Below are 26,285 nucleotides of genomic sequence, written 5' to 3'. Positions count from 1 at the left end.
CTTTGGAATTCAGCAGTTACTGAATGCTGGGGTGTGAATCCCCAAACTTCTTGGTAAATATTTTCCTTTAAGTGTTGGAATATTGAGAATATCTTTTATGGGAACCTTGCAAGTTAGGAACCCATAGATCTGGAAGGTGAAATCAGAACTCAGCACTAAAAGGTTATGATAAACTTACCAGTGAAAGAAGGTCTGAAGCAGTGACATGAAAGATAATAAAAATTTCTATTAGAGTCATGGAATTGGAGTTAGGAGATGTAACTAGAGATGAGCACCAATGAATTGACTGCAGCATTGACTTCTTACAGGAGATGTTTTTTGCAAGTTTTTCCAAACTTTGCCATCATTGAGCACTAGGTGGTGTCACTAAAATGAAGATAATTTTTAATTGTTTTACAAGGGAAAAATGGGGCAAATAGATTTAATTTTATTTTTTCCCTGAATTTTTATTAAAATCTTTTAAAATGACCTGTCACTTCTTGATTAGAAGTTGATAAAAAATGAATAATTAATATTCATAAGTGTACCAAAATTTTTTTGTACTTAAATTCATTAATGTGTAAATATATTTATAAATCCATGATTTATTTTGTAGTATAGTTTCTTGTGGTTTTGGTTTTTTAGTATTGAATGCACATCATGTTTTCTAATAAGATTGTTTAATTTACCTGATGATGTTAAGTATATTAGCATTTTATGGTTCCACAAAGTACATTATAAACATCAAATATTGAGACTTTATTAATGTGCTTGGAAGTTATAGAACTCAGTGAATTGCTCTGCACACTACATATATACCATCTTGAATATAATAGAAGTGTACATGTAGTGTGTTGTGGGTATAGATTCCTGAGAATGGAAAAAGTATTGAATGAAGGGATCTTGTACAACAAAGAAATTCAAATTTCATCTAAGAAATGCTTAACCGCTGGTTGCACAAGGGGTTAAGACGCAACCTAGAAGCTACCTGCAGCCACTGCAGCATGAGTTTGATCCGTGGCAGGGAGCTACCCACATGGCACAGCAGACCTCTCCTGACTCACCCACTGCTCCCCTCAGCAGTGTATTTCAGTCATTCCTCTGTTCTGTTCCCTACTCTGTGTCTGGTGAATCCTTTCGTTCCCCCCCCCCCAACGCCTCTGGCCTGTACCCCAGTTCTTGTATGCATAAATAAATTTTTTTTAAAGTCAAATAAAAAAACGAAAAGAAATGCTAAACACTCATTTAGATTCATAGTCATTGAAGTAATACAATGTAAAAGGTGTTGATACTAATCTAAGAGCTGAGTGAAGATTAAATAGAAGAGCAAAGAGAAAGGTGGTTTTCTAGTTGTTGCAGGATGACCTCTTATTCTTCAATGATAAAAGGACAACCCATTTTTTAAATAGGCAAAGAATCTGAATAAATATTTCTTTTATGGAGGATATATGGTTGCTAAAGATGCTCCATTTCAGTAGTCATCAAATAAATGCAAATCAAGATCAGTAGATAAAACTTTATCTCTACTAGGCTAGAATAAAAAAATTGTGATAACAAATGTTGGTGAGGATGTGGAGAAATTTACATCCCATATACACTGGTTTGTAAAATGGTGCAGTGACTTTGGGGAGAGTTGGGCAGTTCCTCAAATGATTGAACATAGAGTTGCTATATGACCAAGCAGTTCTATTTCTAGACATATATACAAGAAAAATGAAAACCTGTCTATATAAAAACTTTTCCATGAATGTTGATAGAAGTATTATATCCCAAAGTGGAAGAACCCAATTGTCCATAAGCTGAATGGATACATATAACAGGGTATATCCATGCAGTGGAATATTATATACAGTCATAAAAAGGAAACAAAGTACTTAATGTGCTTTACCATGGAAGAATTCTACACATCAGGCACTATCCATCATATTTAATATTCTGTTACTATGAATTATCCAGAATAGGAGTAATAGTTAAATGGTAGCTAAATGGTACAGAGTTGTAGTTTTCTTTAAGATGACGTTTTCAAAAATTGACTAAAGATGGTTGCATGTAACTGTGGCTATTAAAAAAAAAAAAACATTGAATTGTTCGCTTTAAAGCTGTTAAATAATTTCTGCGGGGTTGGCCTGGGCATGTAAATGTTTAATAAAAGACTGCACTTTTAGAATAGCAGGCATCTTTACATTAAGCTTATTCACTCCATTCACTCCCCCCCTCTTTTTCCTCCAAGGAATCATGACCACCCCAGGAAAAGAGAACTTTCGCCTGAAGAGTTACAAAAATAAGTCCCTGAATCCTGATGAGATGCGGAGAAGGAGGGAGGAAGAAGGACTACAGTTAAGAAAGCAGAAAAGAGAAGAGCAGGTAAGTCCTTTACCCCTATAAATGTCTTTTAAAAAAATTTCATGTTCCATTTTAAGCCTAAAACTGCATTCCTTTATTTTAACTATAACTTTAATATATACATGCTTATATACTCCTCCCCACCACTGCTTACACATGCACACTATAAAATCAACATGCATGGAGAGTATAGGAGAGGAAGTAATACAAGTGGAATGAAGAAGAAGAAATCTGTCAGGTTTTTCTGTTCCTAATATAACCACTGTTTAATATTTTGGCCTATTTGTCTTCAGTGTATTTTATTTTTCTAAATTGAATTTTCCTTAAGATTTTATGGTCCTGTTTGCTAATGAATTCTCATATGACCAGCATAACATTGCTTTTCATTGTAAGCTTTAATTGAAAAATTATAAACATGTAAAAAATATGCTAGATAATGAACCTCATAAACTTTTCCTTCAGATTCAGTAATAGTCAACAATTTGTCACACTTGCTTCATGTTTGTGTATATGTATTTTTTATTAGTAAAGCAAAACCTTAGGGAATATTTCTTTTCACCCCTAGATAATTCTGTATTATAAGGGCATTTAAGAAATTGATTGATTGATCATCTTTAACCCTAGAATACCTACTGGAGAATCTGAGACTTTCACATTCACTTTATCTTTAAGATCAGGTGCAAGACAGGGATGTCCATTCTCATATTTGCTATTCAACGTAGTATGGGAAGTCAGAGCTAGAGCAATTAGGCAATGGAAAATGTAAAAGGAATCCCAGTTGTCAAAGAAGTAAAGCTATCACTATTTTCAGATGATATTATAATAAACAGAAAACTGAAAGACTCCATTAAACTATTAGAAACAATGAATTGGTAAAATGTCAGGCTACAAAAACCAATAAACAAAAGTTTGTTGCATTCCTTTACACAAATAATGGACTGGAAAAGAAAGAAATCAAGAACACAGTCCAATTTATAGTAACAGCAAAAGGTATTGAATACCTAGGAATAAGCCTAACAAAGGAGAGGAAAGAGAGCCTCCCCTGGTAGTGCAGCATTTGAGCGCTGGGTTGCAAAACTGCCCACAGCCTCTGCAGCGCCAGTTCAATCCCCGGCCTCAGGCGAGGGTCCCATATGGCACGCAGACCTCTCCTTCCGCGCCCGCCGCTCCCTTCAGCAGTGTGTTTTGTCAGTCTGCCTGTTCTCTTCCCCGCTCTGGCTCTGGTGAATTCTCTCACCCTCCTGTGCTACTGACTGTACCCAGTATTTGTATAAATAAATAAATAAATCTTTAAAAAAAAAAAACAAAGGAGAGGAAAGATCTGTTCAACAAAAACTAAAAGACATATAAAAGAAACAGGATGGCGTGAGGAAATGGAAAAATACTCCACGGTCATGGATTGGAAGAATTAACATTGTTAAAATGTCCATCTTCCCAAGCACTGTATAGATTGTTAAAATGTCCATCTTCCCAAGCACTGTATAGATTCAATGCAATGGCATTCTTAGAAATTGAGCAAACATCACTGAAATTTGTATGGAACCACAAAAGACCCTGAGTAGCCAAAGCAATCTTCACAAAAAGAAGAGGAGTAGAGATTTAAAAGTATAATACAAGTTTATAATAAAACAGTGTGATAACTATTGGAATAAAAATAGACACACATACCAATAGAATGGCATTGAGACAGCTCAGAAATAAACTCACAATTTATGGACAGCTAAGTCTATAACAGAGGAACTAAGAGTAAACAACAGAGAAAGGAAGTCTCTTTAACCATTGGGGAAACTATACAACCGCACACAGAAAATGAAATTAGACAACTCTCACAGCTATACAAATTATAACTCAAAATGAATAAAAGACTTGGATGTAAGGCCGGAAATCATAAAATACGTAGAAGAAAGCATTGAAAAAGCACTCCATGACACTGGCTTCAATAATACCTTTGTGCACTTGTCTTCAATAACAAGGAAAACAAAAGCAAAATAAACAAATGGGACTACATTAAATTAAAAGCTTCTGCACTGAAAAAAAAAAAAAAGACAAACTAAAAATTACTAATAAAATGAAAGTATATACTGCCAAATGGGAAAAAATATTTGTATGTCTTACGCCTGACAAGGGACTAATATCCAGTATATGCAAAGAACTCAAAGAAGTCAACAGAAAGAAAACGAATAAACCAATCAAGAAATGGGCAGAGGGCCTCCCCAGTGGCGCAGCGGTTGAGCGCTGGGTTGCGAGGCTGCCTGCAGCCTCTGTGGCGCAGATTTGATCCCCGGCTCCTACCCGGCCACTGGAGGAGGGTCCCGCATGGTGCGCAGACCTCTCCCGCCGCCCCCTGCTCCCTTCAGCAGTGTACTTCTGTCCTTCTGCCTTCTCTGCTCCCCGCTCTGGCTCTGGTGAATTCTCTCACCCTCCCGCGCTTCTGACTATACTCAGTGCTTGTATAAATAAATGAATAAATCTTAAAAAAAAAAAAGAAAGAAAGAAAGAAAGAAAGAAATGGGCAGAAAAGCTAACTAGACACTTCTTCAAAGAAGACATACAGATGACTGATAGGCATATGAAAAAATGTTCAGTATCCAAGGAAATGCAAAATAAAACCACCGTGAAATAACCACCTTACTCCCATTGAGAGTGGCCCTATCAACAAAACCAGAAATAGTAAAAGTTGGCAAGGATGTTCAGAGGAAAAAATCCTCATATACCATTGGTAGGAATGTAGACTGGTTCCAGTCTCTATAGAAAACAATAGGAAGGTCCCTCAAAATATTAATACCGTATGATCCAGCAATAACACTCCTTGGTTTTTGTCCAAAGAATGCAAAAATTAATTTTTGGGCCTTGCTGTTGGCACAGGCGGTTGAGCGCAGTGCTGTGAGGCTGTCCGCAGTGTCGCAGCAGTGCCGGTTCGATCCCTGCTGGCCTTGGAGCAACCCACATGGCGAGCAGACCTCTCTTGTCTCGCCCACTGCTCCCCTCAGCAGTGTATTTCCTCAGTCTGCCTGTTCTGTTCCCTGCTCTATCTCTGGTGAATCTCACTCTCCCGCACATCTGGCCTGTACCCCAGCTCTTGTATAAATAAAATAAGTCTTTAAAAAAAAAAACTTCAAAAGAATATATGCACTCCTATGTTCATTATATCATGCACTGTTTATAATATCCAAGTTAATGGAAATAACCTAAGTGCCCAACAGCAGATGAGTAGATAAAGAAGATGTTGAGAGAATACTGAGTTGTAAAAACAGAAAATCTTGTCATTTGTGACAGCATGTATGGAACCGAAGGGGATTATGCTAAGTGAAATAAATCAGAAGAAAGACAAATACTGAGTGATTTCACTCTTACTTGGAGCATAGAGAAGCAAAGGAACAGGCAAAATTAAAACAAACCTAAAATTATGACTGTAAAATTGAGGTTGCTAGAGGGGAAGATTAGGGTGGGGGCCTATGATCTGTGGTGGAGTACTAGGTAACTTGGTGGTGGGTGAGGTATGATAACCTAGATCTGAAGAGGTTTGAATCCATTACTTATATCATTTTCATTGTGGGAGACCTGAAATTGTGTTGGGCTTTAATGGTTTTCAAGAGAAGTTTTGGATTTTACTCTATTTGAAATGTTAATTTTGTCATTTCATTATACCATCTTAATGGAGAACTTCTTAAGCTGATTAGGCATCTTAATATCACAGCAATACTAGTTTCATGCCTAATTTGTGAAATAGTAAACACCAATAAAATACATACTCATTTAGGTATTGTTTATCTTTCCAAAATTGTTTTTTCATCTATGGAGAAAAGTCATTGGCCTAGGCCAACTGAACAGCTAACTGAATGGCTAGATTTGAGCTTAATAAAGGAGTTGATGTGACCAAGTACACAAAAGATAACTATCTTTTAGGACTGTCCTTTTAGCAGTGTGGCTTTTAATACCTGTGGCACTCTCCATTCAGCACTGACATAACTAAAATTGATTTTTGGCAAAAAATGTTAATTGTTGTTGACATTCTAATTGAGCCTGTACTGGTAATATTTCATGTACAAAAAAACACTGCATTTACTATTAAAATATTTTCAGTTAAATACAGATTCTTTCGGACTCACTATAAGTAAGTAATGTGTTGCTAAATAGTTTGTAAAAACCGTAGTGATAAAGAATGGAATCTTCCTTGTTGGTTTTAGTTACAAAAAATAATTTAAAAATTTTTTTTTATTTATGCATACAAGAGCTGGGGTGCAGGCCAGAGGTGTGGGGGGTAAGAAGATTCACCAGAGACAGAGTGGGGAACAGAGCAGGCAGATCAACCGAAGTACACTGTTGAGGGGAGCAGCAGGCAAGTCAGGAGAGCTCTGCTGCGCCATGTGGGTAACTCCATGGCTGGGGATCGAGCTCATGCTGCAGTGGCTGCGAATAGCTTCATAGTGCGGTGCTTAACCCCTTGCGCCACCAGGGAGGCCCCTTAAAGTTTGCTTTTTTGAGGCCATGAATTCTAAATACTTTTTGAGTGCTAAAAATGATAGCCACATTTCTCTTCCAGTATGTAATTTGGTGACTGTCCAGCTGGGGATCGAACTTGTGCTACAGAGGCTGTGGCCAGCTTCATAGGTTGCATCTTAACCCCTTGTGCCACCAGGGAGGCCCCCATCAAAAATAATCTTTTGAAGTGAAGAACAAGTTCATAAGCTTGTGGATAGACAGCCTTTTCCCATTGTTTACCTAAGTTGGCAAGTTCAGGCAATATTGACTCTATAAATACGGTGTACAAATCATTATTTTTGCCACTTTTTTTCTTTTTAAAAATTTAACATTTTCTCTGAGTAATAGTTGAAAAAATTAAATTGTGCTAAGGTACTTGAAACAAAACCAGCACTGTACCTGGTCTCATTTCCTCATAAACCACTTTCAACCTTCTAAACTGTTGAATGTGGTTTATTTTGCTACATTTCTAATTAATATGTCTGTGTTACTGCATATATTTATTAACTTAAAATACTATGTATTGATGTTCTTTTGGGCCAGGTGAAAATTTAAGTTCTTATATCACTCTTTCCCTTACATCTATCTTCCTGTTATATTACAGTATATATTATTTTTTGGTGAGATGAATAATATACTGTGGCTGTATTTCCTTTTTTTTGTACTTTGTGTTTTTCTGGAGTTAATTGTCTTATTTATTTTACCTGTTTAGCCATCTTTGAATTCCTGGCTGCCTTCTTTTTCTTTCTTATAGCTCTTACTACTTTTGTCTGATTTTCCACTTGGTTAAATTACCAGATAATTAGCAGTTCCATTTTTTTTCCCCCTCTGGATACCTCTGCTCTACATTTTGTCTTTTTGCTCCCTTCAGTATTATTTATCCTTTGGATTTGCTACAAAACTTGTAGGCTTAGGACTTCTCTTTGCTAAAGAATTTCTCATCTTGTGAGATGATGTTAAATCCCTGTGATACAAATGGTATTGTGTTTTTAATTTCACATTCCAGTTGTTAATTAGCAATTGTATTCTTCATGACCTATAGTAATTAAAGATCACTAACAGCATCCTACCATGCCATTTTACAGTAAATAACACTGTCTGTGGATGTAAGTTTTGTAGTACCAATAGATTTAATTTAGTTGATTAAGCTTGGTTTTGTAGTCCTGTGTTTTAAGTAATTATAAAACAAAATTTAATCAAAATGAGATTAGAAATCCTTAAAAATGAACCAAAGAAATCTAATGAACTTAACTGTGTCATGCTGTTAGCTAAACCATGCAGGAATTATTTTAATATACTTTAAAATACAGCAATATGATAATTTCTATTGGAATATATGTTATAGACAAAAAGAAGTATAAATAAATAATAAACTACTTTTAGTAATCGTGTAGGATCAGTAGTTATCCTGAAACTGTATTTTGTGTAAGGATAAAGCAAGTATTTATGTAAATGTTCAGAACCTGGATTTTTTTAGCTTATGAAAATACGGGAATATAAAATCAAGTTAGGAATTTGAATTGGTAGTATCATTGGGGAGTCATGGTGTATTTTCTTTTAAAAACAACAACACAGAAACCCAACTCAAAGATAGTGAAATACTTTATAGCATTGAGCACCCCTAGATCCTTGACATTGTGGTTATTAGAATTTTTCAGTCAAAGGAACAAGACTTCTTGGAAAAATAGTTGATTCTCAGTTAAAATAGAGATGATTCAAGCTGAGCCTATAGTATTTTGTAATAACCTGAGAAGAAGAACGTTAGCAGACCACTGAAATTGTGTTGAAAGATCAAGAAGATAGTTTAAACAGGCCCCCATTTATCAAAAATGGGATATATTCAGTATCAGAGAAGATAACCATGAGGACTTCTGCCTCCAACCAAAGTAGAGTAGAAAGGTCCACATTTACCCTCCTGTCTAAAACAACTATGAGTAAAGAGATGATATGCTTTTTTTTAACTTATTTAGGATTAGAGGATGTTATTGTTGCTCTATCATGACTTGATGAAAAATACCTGTCTAGGACTCTTTAAAATGTAATGGAAGGAATCTTAATCCACTATTCTTGAGGGTTAAGAGTAAAGTGTTAAAATGATCCTGACTCATTTTAATCCTTATTTCCCCAGATGTAGTGGTAAGGCTATCCTATCACTTACTTTGCTAGGGGGAAGAGGGTGTGACCAAGTATGCCACAGGTCCGTTTTTCATATTACACTTTATTTATTTGTTTGTTTGTTTGTTTGTTTTGTTTTGTTTATACATGCACTGGGCACAGTCAGAAGCGCGGGAGGGTGAGAGAACTCACCAGAGCCAGAGTAGGGAGCAGAGCAGGCAGAAGGACCGAAGTACACTGCCGAGGGGAGCAGCGGGCGGCAGGAGAGGTCCGCGCGCCATGCGGGACCCTCCTCCGGTGGCCGGGGAGCAGCCGGGTATTGAACCGTTGCTGCAGAGGCCGCAGGCAGCCTCGCAACCCAGCGCTCAACCACTGCGCCACCGGGGAGGCCCTCATATTACACTTTTTTTAATGTCATTTAATGTCAGGTTTGAATTAGTAAGTTTTACCTCATTGAAGTGTTGATATTTTATTGTGATAGTTATTGAATTAGATTTGTAAGACTGGAGAATTCTGAAATATTTCTTCAATAGATAATGTTGAATGTGACTCAAACTTAAGAATTTTATTTTATTGTTATTTTTTTTAAAGATTCATGCATACAAGAACCAGGGTACAGGCTAGAGATATGTGGGGGTGTGTGAAGAGGATTCACCAGAGACAGTGGGGAGCAGGACAGGCAGATCTACCGAAATATAATGCTGAGGGGAGCAGTGGGCGAGTCAGGAGAGGTCTGCTGCGCCATGTGGGTCACCTCCCTGACTGGGGATCCAACTTGTGCTGCATTGGTTGCAGATAGCTTCATAGTGCTGTCTTAATCCCTTGCGCCACCAGGGAGGCCCCAAACTTTAAAATTTTAAAAATAACTTTCAAAAAACTTCATCCCTATTGATGTATAAGTAGGCTGTTGTCTAGTTTGGATGTTGAACTACCTTGTGTTAGATTTGGATGGTGAACTCCCTTGTGTTAGAGCTGCTGTAATAACAGTCATTTGTTTTTCAGCTATTCAAGAGAAGAAATGTTGCTACGGCAGAAGAAGAAACAGAAGAAGAAGTTATGTCAGATGGCGGCTTCCATGAGGCTCAGATTAATAACATGGAAATGGCACCAGTAAGTAAGATAATTGAAGAAACTGTCACTAGTGCTTTTCTGCTGAAGATATAAAGGTTAGGTACAAGCAAAAAGTATTTGGCATTTCATTTTTAAAAGAAGCCGTAAACTATCTCATGGTTCATTAAATGTTATATTTTGAATAACATGAAGTTAAACAGAATTTAGTAAATTATGAAAATTAATTCAGCTATAAAAACTTAAAGTAATTATAAAATGAAATTATTCCTTAAAGGTTGAATAACAAGGGATACTTTACAAGAAACCCCAATTTGTTCTTCTTTTCAGTTACAAAAATGGATGTTTATTTGATATAAAAAGTTGATACCATCTAACAGCTATTGGGATTTTCTACTGTAACCCATTTTGTGACTTGAGGGGTTATATCAACGCAGAAATTATGCTTTATTTATATAGATCACTGTCTAGGTTTTCAGTTTATTATAGCTAGTTATCTAATGTTTTAATACATTATCTATGTATATACACGTACATATATTTACATGTACGTGCATGTGTACACATACAAACATATGCTGTACGTGTTTTTTAAAATAAGCATTTCCTTACTTCCATTATCCATTCCCCTGCAGATACTGAGGGACAATGCTGTGTGTGTTCATGCAAACATTTAACAAAATAATAATGCTATGCTTACCTTTGTTTATTCAGGAATCAGTGTTAAAAATTCCAAAATAGTTACTTTTCTGACTCTTCAGAGGAGACTGCTTCACTCTCCCTTATGAGAATTCTTCAGTATTGGGTATCGCTTTATCCATCTAGCATTTACAACTCAGTGTAGCTTTCTTCACAGTCCTTTCTTCTATATCACTATGTATATTCACAGTTGCATGAAACCCTTCATGCAATAACTTTACTTCATTGTGACAGATGATCCCAAGAAGAAAGTTTACTAAGTCAGATAGGGATGGGTTGTACTAAGAAATACGAAAGTTCTAATAGAGAGAAAAAAAAAAAAATAGTGGGAAACCAACGGTGTTAATAAAGCAAAAGCCAATACTGTTAAATGAACTTAAGAGCAAGCTGTTGAATGTAGCAGTAGTTAGATCTATGGTTTATATGAGACTACTCTATATTCATTTAATAAATAATTTGTTGAGCACATACTATATGCAAATTAGTGATAGAGTAGTAAGTCAGGTTTTTGACTTTCAAGAGCTTTGGTATATACTGGGTGACCTGGACAATGAAGAAATAATACAGAAAAGTATCTAATGGTGAAATGGGCTGGGCACAGGATGAAACTAGAGTGATGTGATAGAGATGGAATGACTGTTGTGGAGTTGGAGGCTATCAAAAACATTCTGAATCATGCACCAGGCAGCCATATGAACAACAAGCAGAATAATAAATGTCTTGTTTTAGTATTTACTACTGAGATTACTTTCTCACCGTTATGAGCTTTTTAATGATAGAATTTGGCTTCATCACCGCCTTAATCATCTAACATTTCTGAATGTAAGAAAAATATCCAGCCTTTGTGTAGCTCTTCTAGATAAATATAATTAAGTTAATAGCTTGCCTACAGTTTATGTTATCTTTGTTTTCCTTTGAATTAAAGTTAGAGTTTTAATACTTGTGTTTTGTTTGTGATTGCAGGGTGGTGTTATTACTTCTGACATGATTGAAATGATATTTTCCAATAGCCCAGAGCAACAGCTTTCAGCAACACAGAAATTCAGAAAACTGCTTTCAAAAGGTGAGTTCTGAATATGTTAGGTTTATTTTTACATTTATTCACAAATCTTACTTTCTCGTAATCTATTTTCTGGTTCACTGGTAACTTGCTTTGGAGTGTGTCTGTCAATGAAATAAAAGGACACATATCACCAGATATATAATAATGAGTTACAGCTGAGTTTTAATTTCCAAACTTATTTGTGCAATCTGATCAGAACCAGAAAAGAGCATTATTTTCATTTCTGAGGTATCTTGTGAAAGACCTTTAGATTGATAACATTAGTTAATATTTTATGTCAATTTAAACGGAGAATCTGCACTCTGTTTTAGGAAAATACAACTTGAAATACAACTTGAAAAAGCAATAATTGTTTTAATGTTAGTTTACCACTGAAATTAAATATGGATTTACTGGTGTATGAGATAGTTACCCTTTTCTTGTATAATTATTATTATTTTTTTTAAAGATTTATTTTTATTTATTTATACAAGCACTGGGTACAGTCAGAAGCGCAGGAGGGTGAGAGAATTCACCAGAGCCAGAGTGGGGAGCAGAACAGGCAGAAGGACTGAAGTACACTGCTGAGGGGAGCAGCGGGCAGCAGGAGAGGTCTGCGCACCATGTGGGACCCTTCTCCAGTGGCCGGGGAGCAGCAGGGGATCGAACTGGCGCTGCAGAGGCTGCGGGTAGCTTTGCAACCCAGCGCTCAACTGCTGCGCCACCGGGAAGGCCCTAATCATTATTTTTTAAAGATTATTTATACATACAAGAACTGGGGTACAGGCCAGTGGTGTGGGGGGTGAGAGGATTCACGAAAGACAGTGGGGAACAGAACGGGCAGACTGAAATACACTGCTTACGGGAGCAGCGGGTGAGACTGGAGGTGTCTGCTGTGCCATGTGGCAGCCCCCTGGTTGGCCGGGGATCAAACTCATGTTGCAGAGGCTGCGGATTCCTTCACAGTGCTGTGCTGAACCCCTTGTGCCACCACGGAGGCCCTCATTGATGATAAATTAATACATCTTTTGATGTTAGCTAGAATAAAAACTTATCACTAGAACAAAAAAATTGTGTTTTTGTATGAAAACTTATTAAATAATTGAAGGCCATTATTATGTTACTCTTTTCCCACCCCTCTAAAAATGTCCTTTTTCAGCATGATGAACCTAATGGGTTTCATATCAGGTGGTCTTTTCCACACAGTAATACCTTCCTGCATATATTCTAGTTTGCCAGCCCTCTGTCTTAAAAATGTGGTAAATAGAATATGATACTCCAGATGTTACTGTTTGAAGGTGTGGTTAGCAATTGCTCTCCTTGTCCTGCAATTAAGCATTTCAATAATGCACTCTAAGATAGCATTAGTGGTATTTATGGCATAATAATGTTTCATTGTGTATGCAGCAGTGTAAACTCCCTCGCACTTTTTCTTCATGAATTGATTGTAGGTTTTGTCTAAATCTTGTGGATTTTTTTAATTCCCTTAAAAAAATTCATTTGTGTTATAAATTTTTTTTAAAAGATATATTTATTTATACAAGAGGTGGGGTACAGGCCAGAGGTACGGGGGGTGAGAGGATTCACCAGAGACAGCGGGAAACAGAACAGGCAGACTGACTGAAATGCACTGCTGAGGGGAGCAGTGGTTGCGACAGGAGAGGTCTGCCATGCCATGTGGGGCCCTCGCTGGCCGGCTGGGATCAAACTTGTGCTACAGAGGCTGCAGACAGCTTCACAGTGCTGCGCTCAACCACCTGCACCACCAGTGGAGGCCCCAAACCTTTTTTTATTGCTAACTTTGGCTTATTATTGTTCTTTTTGCTTTTTGTTTGTTTTTTGTTTTTGGTAATCCAACATATTAACTATTTTGTTTTTATTTATTTTTACTTTTAAGAGATTTATTTATGCATACAACAACTGGGGTACAGGCCACAGTGTTGGGAGGTGAGAGGATTCATCAGAGACAGAGTGGGTAATACACAGCTGAGGGGAGCAGTGGGCAAGACAGGAATGATCTGCTGTACCATGTGGGTAGCTCCCTGGCTGGGGATTGAACTCGTGCTGCAGTGGCTGCATATAGCTTCAGAGGATGCATCTTCACCCCTTGCACCACCAGGGAGACACCTGTTTTCTTTTTATTTCAATCATAAAATTTATTTGTTGTCTTTATCTGAATTATTGGTAAAAATGTTCAGCCAGACAAGGAACATGTCATTAGAACTCTCCAAATTACTTTTGAACCACTAGTCACCGGTATCATAAAGACCATTGACTTAGCTAAGAATCCTTAGTAGTGGGCCTCCCCGGTGGCGCAGCGGTTGAGCGCTGGGTTGCGAAGCTGCCCGCAGCCTCTGCGGCGCCGGTTCGATCCCCAGCCTGCTCCCTGGCCACTGGAGGAGGGTCCCGCATGGCGTGCAGACCTCTCCTGCCGCCCGCTGCTCCCCTCAGCAGTGTACTTCGGTCCTCTGCCTTCTTTGCTCCCTGCTCTGGCTCTGGTGAATTCTCTCACCCTCCTGCGCTTCTGACTGTACCCAGTGCTTGTATGTATGTATGTATGTATGTATAAATAAATAAATAAATCTTAAAAAAAAAAAAAAGAAGAATCCTTAGTAGTACCATAATTCAACTATTGTTTTTCTTACATTGCTACATAAATGTTACCAAAACTTCATATCTTTTGCTGAAATAACATGCTGATTGTATAGGGCATTTCTTGTCTATTCATCTAACAAGTTTCTATTAAATGACTTATTTTATAATATACTCTTGTCATAAATATTGATGAGATTAGTTTGGCAAGTCATCCTTAGTGAATTCTTGCTGTTTACTACTTATTCCAACTGTAAAACTAAATCCTGCAAATATACTCAGAGTTCCTAATCCAGTTTTTTAAGACAATTTTAAAAACAGAACAGGCTGACTAAAAAGCTACATACAGAAAAGGGGCTATGGAAGTAAGTATACTACTACTACTAATAATAATAATAGCGGTTGTCTTTGGATGGCTCCCCCCTATTTTCTAAGTATTCTAAAATGATAGAAGCACCAACTTTAATCTTTAAGAATTCTACCTATATTGACTTTGGTGGTGGGAATTTCATGGGGATTACACCTGAGAGGAGAAATTATCTATTGTACAAAAAGGAATGATGACGTTATATATCTATGTATGTTTTTTATATATATGTTATATATATGATGTTATATATCTATGTTTATAGAGATATATATATAAAAGAATTCTACTTATACTTATTCTCATTTCCATGTTAAGGCTCACATTGTTGTGAAACCTTTTAACTCACCCCAGTCTCAAAGTAACCAAACTCAATTTTATTTTTTCTTTTTTAGATTTCCAACATGAAAGAGATGCTAAAATGGAGGGAGGGATTTTATGAAATATTTTTGAACTATAAAGTCCTTGCATTGAAATCAAAGGATTGTTTTCTTCTCTTTTTTTTTGGGAGACAGAACCTAATCCTCCAATTGATGAAGTTATCAGCACACCAGGAGTAGTGGCCAGGTTTGTGGAGTTCCTGAAACGAAAAGAGAATTGTACATTGCAGGTGCGAACAATTTTCATTTCTTCCCTCGTATATTGATTCCCTTTCAAACATACATTGTATATAAAGATTTGTTGATTATTTTAATCTATATGAAGGTTTGATTTTTTTGATAATGTTATTCCTAACCATGTTGGGAGCTGTTTTGAGAGCATTAATATGTAGGCCCTTGACTTTACTCCTCAGAATTGCCATTTTTAGTTATGTAAAAATTTTTTGATGCTTGCTGATACTTATCTAGTAGGGAGTTGTTTGCTTTAGAGGATCCTCTGTGTGGGCTACCTAAAATTTGGTTTTGTGGAATTTTTACATTACTTACTAGCTTTCTCAGGGTTATGTAACAATGGCTTAGATCATCTACTCAGTAATTTCCAAACTTGGTCTTAATTAATCCTTCCTTCTAATCCCAAAGAGCTGATAAGGAGATAACATTATCAGGAATCTGTGCTTCCTGCTGTGATAATTTAGTCAGTCAGGACTATATTATATGGAGGTTCCAAGAAGAAATTCCTCAATTTTTGGGTTCGATGATTTGCACAGTATAGCGTTCTGGGAATTATCCAGAAATTTTTAATTACTTTTTTTCCCTGAATAAAATTTTAGTAAATGGGTGATTTTTTTTTTTAATACCTAGATTTCCTTGGAGTAACGAACTGAATCAGTTTATGTATTAATCTTTAACAGATGTCTGTGTCTCTTAAAAGATCTGGTCTTAAGGGCTCAGATCCTTTAGAGAGATCCTGCAACTATAGAAATTTGCTAGGTGGCATATAGTTTACAAAATGGGATTGTTATTTCAGATTAAATATTTACCAGTAGCAACCACAAAGGTAATTTTTACCTCCTCATTTGCTTTTGCTAAGGCTGAGGCATGTTTATGTAAATGACAATTCCCGTCCCCAGATTTCTTACTGTCCAGATCATTTTAAATGATTCTTAAGACTTGATGCTTTGTCTTGATATTTTCTCTCCTTTGCTCCCAACCCATCTTTCTCCTTCTTTTACTGTCTTTGTTGCGGTGATGAGTTCCTTCCAGAGGAAAATCAAGAAATCCAGAAAAGGTAGAGTACTTCAATGTCCCATCAGTTTTTCTTCTCCAGTTTGACATTTACTAATCCCCAAGTTCATTTGAATTAAGATTCTGTTTTGCTAGCTCTCTCCTGGATTGTAATTCTGGTTCCTATCTAAGGCCAGGATCGTCATACCTGAAAAATAATCAGGTTCACCTAGAGACCAAGGAAAGAGAGACTTTTCTCAGAAAAAGGAAATCCAGACCACCAACACTGCAGAGAACAGAGTCTGAGCCCCTAAGCAACCTGCCAAGAAAACCGGAGGGACCAAATGAAGAGCCTTACTGCAGTTTTATCATTTGAAAAGCTTTGTAGGAAGAGGGAGGTAGGGAAAATTACTTTGTTTATGTGAAAAAAATGTTTCTATCCTCTCTCACAATGAGAGTGGTTCAGAGATACTAAGTGTACTTCTGGATCTAGCACTATTAGTGTTTGTGGAGGTCCAGTTCCTTAATGTGCTAACAATGACATCAGCCTCTCAGGCATAAGATGAAAAAGTCAGAAAAGTGAGCCTTTCCCCATTCTCCATTACTACCTGAAGAGTACAGTATATTCTCTCAAGCAGTGCCCTCTCCTGATTAACACATGTAACTTCTATGTCAGTTTTAGTACTATAATCTTAGAATTTATTAACACATCTGAAAATAAAAGCCTTCAGAAAGGCTGATTTGCTTCTGTCTATATTCTCAGATTCCACCCTTGTGCAGATTAATTGCTTGAAACACTGAGAAATGATTCCTCTGGAAGTGACCACCTCATGATTTTCATTTTAGCTGTCTAAAGACACTGAGAAATAACCAACTTGTTTATTATCTAAAGGTCATCACCCCTAGCTTTTTTGCTGTACATTAAGCACAAAATGGTGTTCTCTTTCTAGTGTGATTCAAGGACCTTGACCACCCTGGAAGAGCAGGGAGATGTTAGAGGCAGGATGCTTCATGTTCAAACAATTAGGCGTGCTCTGGGAAGCTTGGAGGGTATTCCTTCCTCTTTCTTCTTGGAGAGCACTGGGATATAAGTTGTCCCTACTGCTCCTACCTGCTTACTGGAAATGTAAAAATTGTTTGGAATGGAACTTTTACCATTTCTCTTCCAGAACAAGAGTCGTAATACATGGTGATAATAGCTAAACTCACTAATAAATTCTGTGAACAATAATCCCTTCTCTTGATAGGTTTAGATTAAGAAGTGAATTCCAGTGCAAGTTCTCTTTCACATCCTTCCTGACTTTTCTTATCCCCGACTTAGTACCTATCTCAGACCAGAGAGAGAAAAACACCTGCTTTAGGCAGTGCTGCCCACATACTCACTTGCTGTCAAATGATATGAACACGGGTGGAATCTAGGATTTTGGAAGCAAACAGTGGAATTTAGCTTAAGCATATTCTCACACTCAGTGATATTTAGGCCTCAGACATATTCAAACCATTAATATGAGATTGGTTTGCCATATATAGTCCATGGGACCACATTTGGTTTTTTGAGTCTCGGCTTGGCATCTTTTAACTGCTGTTTAACCCTTTGCAGTTCTGAGATGTGTTTCCAAACATGTGGAACCTTTTAACTAGAAATTAGTGTAATGTGTTCTAGTTCCATTCATTAGACAGGTATACCTCTGAAAGTTGTAAATTTGAATTAAAGTGGCTTAACTACCACATTCTTGCCTTTCTTGTCCCCCTCTGAAAGTTTAATGTGATAAACTGCAGTAAGCCTTCATCCTCCTGCATCTTTCCCATCCTCACTGATCCCTCTACCTTTCTTAAAAGGTTGCTCAGATGATTCAGGCACTGTTCTCTGCAGGGTTTGATAATCTGGGTTTATTTTTCTGATGTGAGCCTTTCTTTTCACTTGCTCTCCAGGTGAGCCTGGCATTTGCTAGGAACCAGAGTGGAACCGGCAAAGTGGCCAGCAACAGAGTCCTGATCCAAATGGAGAAAGGGAACCAGGCGTACCTCAACCTGGAGTGGGAAACTTGATAGGAGGTCAGAAGTACTTCAGCTTTGGATTCTCATTTTCCTTATTTAAGGAACTGAGCACCAGAAGGTAGAGATTGAGAAAGGGTAGAGAGAAAATAACAGATCTTCAGTGTGCCCTTCAGATTTCAGTTGTAGCCCTGTTTTAGTAAGTTCTGAACAGTGAAAAATAATAGTGAAATTGCAGTTCAGAAGCAATCACAGCAGGATGACAGGTTGTTGCCTTGCATGCTGTCATCTGGGAACATCAAGAATATAATAGTTTAAAACAAAAAAGGAGAAGTAAAGATTATATCTATTTTGACTCATTTATTACTTCAGATAAATTTCTTAGCTTTCTTTTTTCATTCTTCTGATTTTCATTCTTACTGATTTTTTTCTTGAGTTTACTTAAAATACTTTTCTTCCCATTTCTGTCATAATTTTATGCAGTTTTTTGCTATCAGTTTTGGACTTTCCCATTTTACAACTCTCATGTTAAATTCTAATCCAAGACCCATGACCAAAACATTAAAAGCAAAAATCACAAAGCAAAAAGTTGACCAGGGAAAGAAAAGTTAAATAGTTCACACAACAACCAATTTTTTTTAAAAACGTGCTTATTCTCACTTGAGTATTTTCTTCTAACCTTTAACAGAGATCTATAATTCTGGGGAGGAATTTTCTCTCTTACTACCTCCTGTTTCATGCTACATGCACATATATATACACACATGCTTATATACATTTATCTCCCATATAAACAAGAGTATAATAAATTGCACAAATATAACTGCATGAGTCTTTATAAGAGAAACATCATAGTGAGCCGCACCGTGTGTGTGTATGTTTTAATGCTTTGTTGATGCATGAATATCATTGAGTTTTCAGTGGTCCTCTGGTTATTATGGTCATCTACTTTTGTTCACAATAATGTGAAAAAACTCTGGTTTCCACCCTTCTAAGAGATCTTGAATCTTTTTGCTCTATGAGGTAGTCATCATTGTGTGCTTCTTAGCAATAAACATGAATTGTGTGATACATCATCCTTAGTTGCTGAGATGTCCTAATTTCTGGTTTTCTCCTGTGTTCAGGCTGTTTATCACTTAGTCTATATTTTCCTAGTCATTATCACTCTATTTTGTTTTGCTTCTGTGTTTTACTCACTTTGTTACCATCTGGAATTACCTCATTTCCTTGGAGACTTTTGGTGCTAAAAGTCATCAGATAAATAGCAGTTTGAACTATGGCATCAATTAGTATTTTAATTTCGTCTCATTGATTATTAATTTATATATCCTTTGTTTACTCAGATTATTATTGCCCTTTTTTTTTGCATCAAAATCTCATTGCAACCCTTTATCTTTCTAATATTGACTGGTATGTATACAGATTTTTTTTTAAAATTCTTTATAGATTGTTTTCCTCACAGTTTTCATTTCTTTGACTAGGTCCTTGCAGTATCTAACAACTCTGAGTTTGCCTTTTGGTAGAAAAATTTGCTTTTGCAGTCACATTTTGTGTTTTCTGTTTCATTGATTAATTTTCCTAATATATGAGAGTTTAGCATCCATTACATAATCTAGCATATTGTTTTTTTGAAATTTCTTGCCCTTGCTGCAAATAATTCAAAGATTCTTGTCCATATTACAGGTGTGTTCTGAGAGAAAATTGACTGAATTTCATAAATCAGATTAGGAGAGTGTAATCTTGTCCCTTTGAATAGCTATGTAACCTTATTCAAATTTATTAGTCAAATCATTGAATCTTATTCTGGTAGTTTCCTCATTCATAAAATAGACAGTGTAGACATCTCTGGATTGTTTTGAGGATCACCTGTGAGTATATTATTAATAATACCTTGAAAAGATAAACAAATGTAAAGTTGCAATTCAGACAGATTTTGGAAAGGGTTGAGTATTGGTTTCACTAGTGATATATCAGAGGTGATATGAGTTTTTATTTTGTGATACACAGTGTTTCATCTAAAACATCTCCTGACAGGGGGTTTATCAGACAAAGTATGATCTGTTTAGCTGAGGTGCTGGTAGTCTGAACTGCTCTGCTACTGTAAAACACTTTATTGCACTCGTGCATGTCACATTTGTAAGTTTCTTTGAATGACATTTTCTTCAAGCATCTTCTGCTCTGAATTTGCTACTGATAATACAGTTTTGGATTATGCTAATCAGATTAACATTCCATTTCTTCCATCTTTCTCCATTCCCAATGATTGATGATTTCATTTTCTATATGGCAGTTGACTTTCAGGAGACCCAAAAGCTTCGAAGAGACATAGCTCCATCTTTTGATCACTTTTTATTGCTCTTTCATTGAAGAGCATGCCAGTGAATTTTTTTTGCATATGTGCTAAATTAAAAACAGAATGGAAAAAGGAAGAAGAAAACTTAAGCTTTCTACTTAAGCTTTTGTTAGAATTGTAAAAGTTTATTCTTGGATTTCTCAATATGCTTGAGAGTCAAGTTACTATAGAGATAGGTAGAATCAGTAATATGTTGCATTTTTTTGTTAGACATAATTTCCTTCATACCTTTTGTTTACCAATTTATCAATTTTTAATGTGTTATTTTAACAAAAGTCTGAACCTCTGAGCTTGTTTTGGAGCTTTCTCATTTATTAGAAGTTCTGAAGCTATGAAGTTGTTTCTGTTATGCCTATTAACTCCTTTTGATCTACTTTCTATTTAAAGTATTTCTGCCTTTTTCACTCACCCTCTGTTTTATGCAATCTACACTAACATCATCCCATTTCACTTTGCATATCCTATAAATAATTTTACTTTTTGTTATATACTATATATGGCTTAAGGCCAAAAGTTACATATTTCTATCTACAGTGAGAGTTATGTTTCTTCCTGCCCTTAATTCCCATTTTACCCTGATCATTCTATGTGTTTCATGACTCTTTCCAGAGATAATTCTGTGCAATATGTGTATTAATGTATACCTTCTTAACCCTTTTAAAAACATGATATTAATGTACACTGTTCAGCATTTTATTTTTTTAAATATTCATTTATGCATACAAGAACTGGGGTGTACAAGACCAGGGGTGCAGGGGATGAGAGGATTCACTAGAGAGAGTGGGGAGCAGAACAGGTAGATCTTCTGAAATATACTGCTGAGGGGAGCAATGAGTAAGACAGGAGAGTTCTGCTGCGCCATGGGTTGCTCCTTGGGATCGAACTCATGCTGCAGTGGCTGGCGATAGCTTGATAGCTATGTGTCTTTAACCCTTGTGCCACCAGTGAGGTCCCTGTTTAGCATTTTAAAAAATTCATTTCTTGGGAGATCATTTCATGTCAGCACGTGGAGTACTCCCTCATTTTTTCTGTTATTCTGTCAACTCTATCTTGATCTGAAATTTTAGACACCCTGGATAGTCTTCTAAACTGAGGAATTTCTCCTGAGAATTCTTTTAAAATTAATATTCTACTGCTAGATTATGTGCAAGTAAAGCTCTCAGATGTTTTTCTTCATAGTTATTGTAAGTAAATAGGTATTAAATTCTATTAAGATAATACAATTATTTTTATCTTTATAGTTTGAATCAGCTTGGGTACTGACAAATATTGCTTCAGGAAATTCTCTTCAGACCCGGATTGTGATTCAGGCAGGAGCAGTGCCTATCTTCATAGAGTTGCTCAGCTCAGAGTTTGAAGATGTCCAGGAGCAGGTAAAAAATGAAACAAAGAGAAACTTGAAAGACCAGTTTTCCCTTTTGATCTTATATTCAAGGCCTAAGCTTTACTACCCATTGCAACCTGTGGTTCATCACAGGAAGTGTTCTAGAAATCTAAAATTACCCAAAATAGAAAATTTCATTGAGACTATAAGGCACAATTTCTCCTAAAAGCATAAAACCATTTTTCCCTTCCAACTCTGAAATTTTTAAAGCACTATAAACTTTTTAGGCTAAGTTAAGTAGTTACTGAGCTTTTTCTAGTAGTAATTCTAATGTTGACTGAAACAGCTGGTCTTTGTCACCTTTGTGCAGACTTATAAAAACATGAATTTTTTATTACTGCAAACTATATTAAATCTGTTTGATTTAATGCATAATTTGTGTTTTTATGATGTGTACAATTTTGACATGTGTATGGCTGTCGAACCATCACAATCAAGGAGATTATTATATCCGTCATTGCCAAACATTTAATAAAGTTTTCTGCATTTTGAGTGTTCCTAAAATTCTTTGTTCCCTGTTTTCTTTTGCATGCAAGCTTAAAGTAAGTTTTAATTGTCTGAAAAGCCATTTGAATCTCTGCTCTGCTCGAAGGGCTTTTATGCAGTGTTACTTAGGGGGTGAACTCCCTCTATGGTAAACATGTATAAAAATTGGTTCCTTTTTTTAAATAACTTACTTATCATCAATGTTCACATATACACTTCATAATATTACAGATCATCTGTCAATCCCACAACCATTTCATTTGCCTTTCTAATGAGTGTACTTTAAAATGTTAATAAGGGCCACACATTATATTTTGATTAACCATATAATTTTGTAAAGAATTGTTGTGATATGTTGGCACTTTGGGGAAGAATTATGAGAAATTGAAGCTGTATAATCTGTCATTAATGAATAATTCTTTCGCAGGCAGTCTGGGCTCTTGGCAACATTGCTGGAGATAGTACCATGTGCAGGGACTATGTCTTAGACTGCAATATTCTTCCCCCTCTTTTGCAGTAAGTTTCTTTTCTTTTTTTCAAGTAATAAAAATATGGGACATCCCTCAGAAGGCAGAATGCTGTTGGAAATCATTTGGATTTCCTAGTGTTATTTTTTGTTAGTGATATTTTCTTACTTAACTTACTCAGATCATTTCTTCAGACATCCTGCTTTATTCCAGTGCCAAAATTCTGAATTGGTTGTATTAGAATAAATTAAACTTTATTCTGAAGAAAGCTATTTGAAGACATCTGTTTATTACTACCATTAAATGGTTGAGTATCCTATGCTGTCAGAAATTAATGTTTATATAATTAAGCACTGTTTCATCATTCCTCATGCTTACAGGTTATTTTCAAAGCAAAATCGCCTGACTATGACCAGGAATGCAGTATGGGCTCTGTCTAATCTCTGTAGAGGAAAAAGCCCACCTCCAGAATTTGCAAAGGTAAGGATGACACATGTGGGATAGTGGTTGAAGAAGTAAAATTAAAGAGAGTACAGAAACCAATATAAATGTGAACAGAAAGAGATTAAAAATAAAGTGATAAAATTTAAAGTGTTAGAATTAACTATTAATAGGAATATAGGAGTTTTTGTTATTTTTGTTTTAATGTGGGGTAAATTATTGCTACCTATAAAAAGCTATGAATTGATCTTAGAACCAACCATATTTTATTCAGAACAAGGTACAGCGTTAGCAGTTGCGACAGTTCCTTTACCTTTTTGGTCCGAGAAGAGTGTTCTGACAAGTAATCTCTCCCTGAGAATTGGTATATATTAAACTTCATTCTCTGAAATTATTTTTCTTGAGCTCTGACTACCGCATCAGAGTAAACTACAAGGCCACTGACAGTATTCCCAAAGATGGAAATGCACTTGGGCACTTGCTTTTTCATTTCTAGAAATGCTGTCACCCCAGAAGCCACCAAGTATGTGCCCATCTGTTGCTTTCTAAAGTTTCTCACTTCACTTCTGTCTACTACTCTATTGAATTTCATCATTTTCCCTTTACAGGTTTCTCCCTGTCTAAATGCGCTTTCCTGGTTGCTGTTTGTCAATGACACTGATGTACTGGCTGATGCTTGCTGGGCCCTCTCATATTTATCAGATGGACCCAATGATAAAATTCAAGCAGTGATTGATGCCGGAGTGTGTAGGAGACTTGTGGAGTTGCTGATGTAAGATATCTTTAAGAAAGTGTCTGCTCTTTTGTCCCTATTTAGTTTCCTAGTGCTGATTCTCATATTAATATGTTGAAGTGATTTATTGTGCTTTTCCTGCTGTCTTTTGTTACTTGTTTCTATATTGATGTCATGTGTTATTTTGAGGTTTATAAAGAACCTTTCACTCTTCTGCTGTTAGTCCTTTAGCAGAAACATTTGAAAAACTCTGATCTATGTAATTGTGTTTAATGGTGAGACAATCCAGTAGATAGTAAAAGGCATCATGTTACTAAAAATAGGCATTCTTCATCTTTTTGTGTCATTGAGAACTCAATCTAGACTGGTGTCAGACTTTTAGTCCAATGTTGCTTTATTTTTTTGTGATGCCTTTGATTATGGAGTGGAAGATTTACTGATGGCATAAATAAATTGAAGGCTGTATTTGTATTAGTCAAATTTTTTTTTTTTTAAGATTTATTTATTTTTATTTATTTATACAAGCACTGGGTACAGTCAGAAGCGCGGGGGGGTAAGAGAATTCACCAGAGCCAGACTGGGGAGCAGAGCAGGCAGAAGGACCGAAGCACACTGCTGAGGGAGCAGTGGGCGGCAGGAGAGGTCTACGCGCCATGCAGGACTCTCCTTCGGTGGCCCGGGGAGCAGCCGGGGATCGAAATGGCGCTGCAGAGGCTGCAGGCATCTTTGCAACCCAGTGCTTAACTGCTGCGCCACCGGGGAGGCCCTTAGTCAAATTTTTAAACGATACTATAGAAGAGAAAAATTAGAGTGGTGAAATACTGGGAAAATGGTGAAATTTTAAGCCAAGTGAAATTTAACTGAAATATATGCAGAGTAGATGCAAGGATCTACATATGCCCTATATGTAACATGTGGAACTAATAAGTAAAAAGAATATAAAACTGAGGATAGAGTGTGCCACAATCTGAATGCAGATCCCCACAGTAGAATGCAGTAGAAGAATCTGGGAAAGTCTGTATTTTGTACTGAGTCATTTGATTAGTATATATATTACCATTTCTCCTCAATCATTAAATTTTAAATAAATTGTGAACAAACTGGCACCATTTTGAGAAAAGTGATCAGTCACATTTAGGGGGAACACAAAAGATTTTCTTTAAGGAAAGTTAAAGAATACCAGCTTATTTAAGCTGAAATCAAGATTTAGTGTCTGTCTTCAGCTGAAGAAAGGGTTTTGTGGAGCCAGCTGAGATTTAGTAAAATGAATTTACTATTTAAAGTGTAAAGCCTGTTATTTTCAGGTTAGTTCAACTGTTGACATATTTTCATCTCTGAAAATTATACAGTTTATAGAACTTAAAAGTACTGTATACATATAAATTGTTCTCTCCATGGTCTCAGAAACCAGAGAGGACCAAATAAAGAGGAAATGAAACTTACATAAAAGAATGAGAGTGAAAACTTAAAAATCCAGGTGATAGAATATTTGAGAAAGATGATTAGGAAAGCTTTATAGTTTTTACTCAGAAATCGTAAATAAAGGGAAAGATAGGTCTTCTAGGTGATAATCATGATAGGGTTCACTTAGTAACTACCTGTGAACCTTTCTGCACTAAAATACTATCACATATTCATGTGTATTTCAGCCCTAAAGGAGAACATTATGGCCAGAACTTGTGCATATAACATTTCTTTCTTTGGTTACAGGCATAATGATTATAAAGTGGTTTCTCCTGCTTTGCGGGCTGTGGGAAACATTGTCACAGGGGATGATATTCAGACACAGGTATGACTAAATAGTGACTATTATTTTTCCTTCAAAAACAGTATGCTGGACTCCATGATTATGTTTCTGTTCTAGTATTAAACTCCATATTATTGGGGATAATTGCCACTGTTTCATTAATATTTGTTAAAAATGTTGACTTAGGCAATAAATTTCAATCTACTCACTGTCTGTCTTGACCAGTTACTTGTAGCAGTTTTGAGTTTCCCTGTGATGTAACATCTATTTAGTTAGGCAGGTTTATTTCCCACTACTGTTTGAAATGATTCTTGTAATAAGCATCGAAGCCTCCTTTCTTTGCCTTTGTCATCTTCATCTCATCTTCTCTGATAGCGTCCTCCATTTT

At 36.3% G+C, this 26,285-nt stretch overlaps 1 protein-coding gene across 1 annotated transcript in view; it reads left to right on the top strand.

Moving 5' to 3' along the window:
* The window catches only part of KPNA1 (karyopherin subunit alpha 1), a gene marked incomplete at its 3' end in the record, with an annotated part of 46,586 nt that overhangs the window by 9,423 nt on the left and 10,878 nt on the right, over nucleotides 1-26,285 (top strand). Inside the window, exons 2-10 of the mRNA XM_084232048.1 lie at nucleotides 2,210-2,343; nucleotides 9,922-10,029; nucleotides 11,650-11,749; nucleotides 15,203-15,297; nucleotides 21,881-22,012; nucleotides 22,937-23,025; nucleotides 23,357-23,456; nucleotides 24,026-24,189; nucleotides 25,861-25,939. Coding sequence (XP_084088174.1) covers nucleotides 2,215-2,343; nucleotides 9,922-10,029; nucleotides 11,650-11,749; nucleotides 15,203-15,297; nucleotides 21,881-22,012; nucleotides 22,937-23,025; nucleotides 23,357-23,456; nucleotides 24,026-24,189; nucleotides 25,861-25,939 — 996 coding nt within the window. The 5' untranslated portion in view covers nucleotides 2,210-2,214. The remainder of the gene's footprint in view (nucleotides 1-2,209; nucleotides 2,344-9,921; nucleotides 10,030-11,649; nucleotides 11,750-15,202; nucleotides 15,298-21,880; nucleotides 22,013-22,936; nucleotides 23,026-23,356; nucleotides 23,457-24,025; nucleotides 24,190-25,860; nucleotides 25,940-26,285) is intronic.

Source organism: Talpa europaea (assembly GCF_964194135.1).
Source record: "Talpa europaea genome assembly, chromosome: 4".
Lineage (NCBI taxonomy): Eukaryota > Metazoa > Chordata > Mammalia > Eulipotyphla > Talpidae > Talpa > Talpa europaea.
The sequence above is the reverse complement of the archived record's forward strand: the minus strand, read 5'-3'. Positions and strand labels throughout refer to the sequence as shown.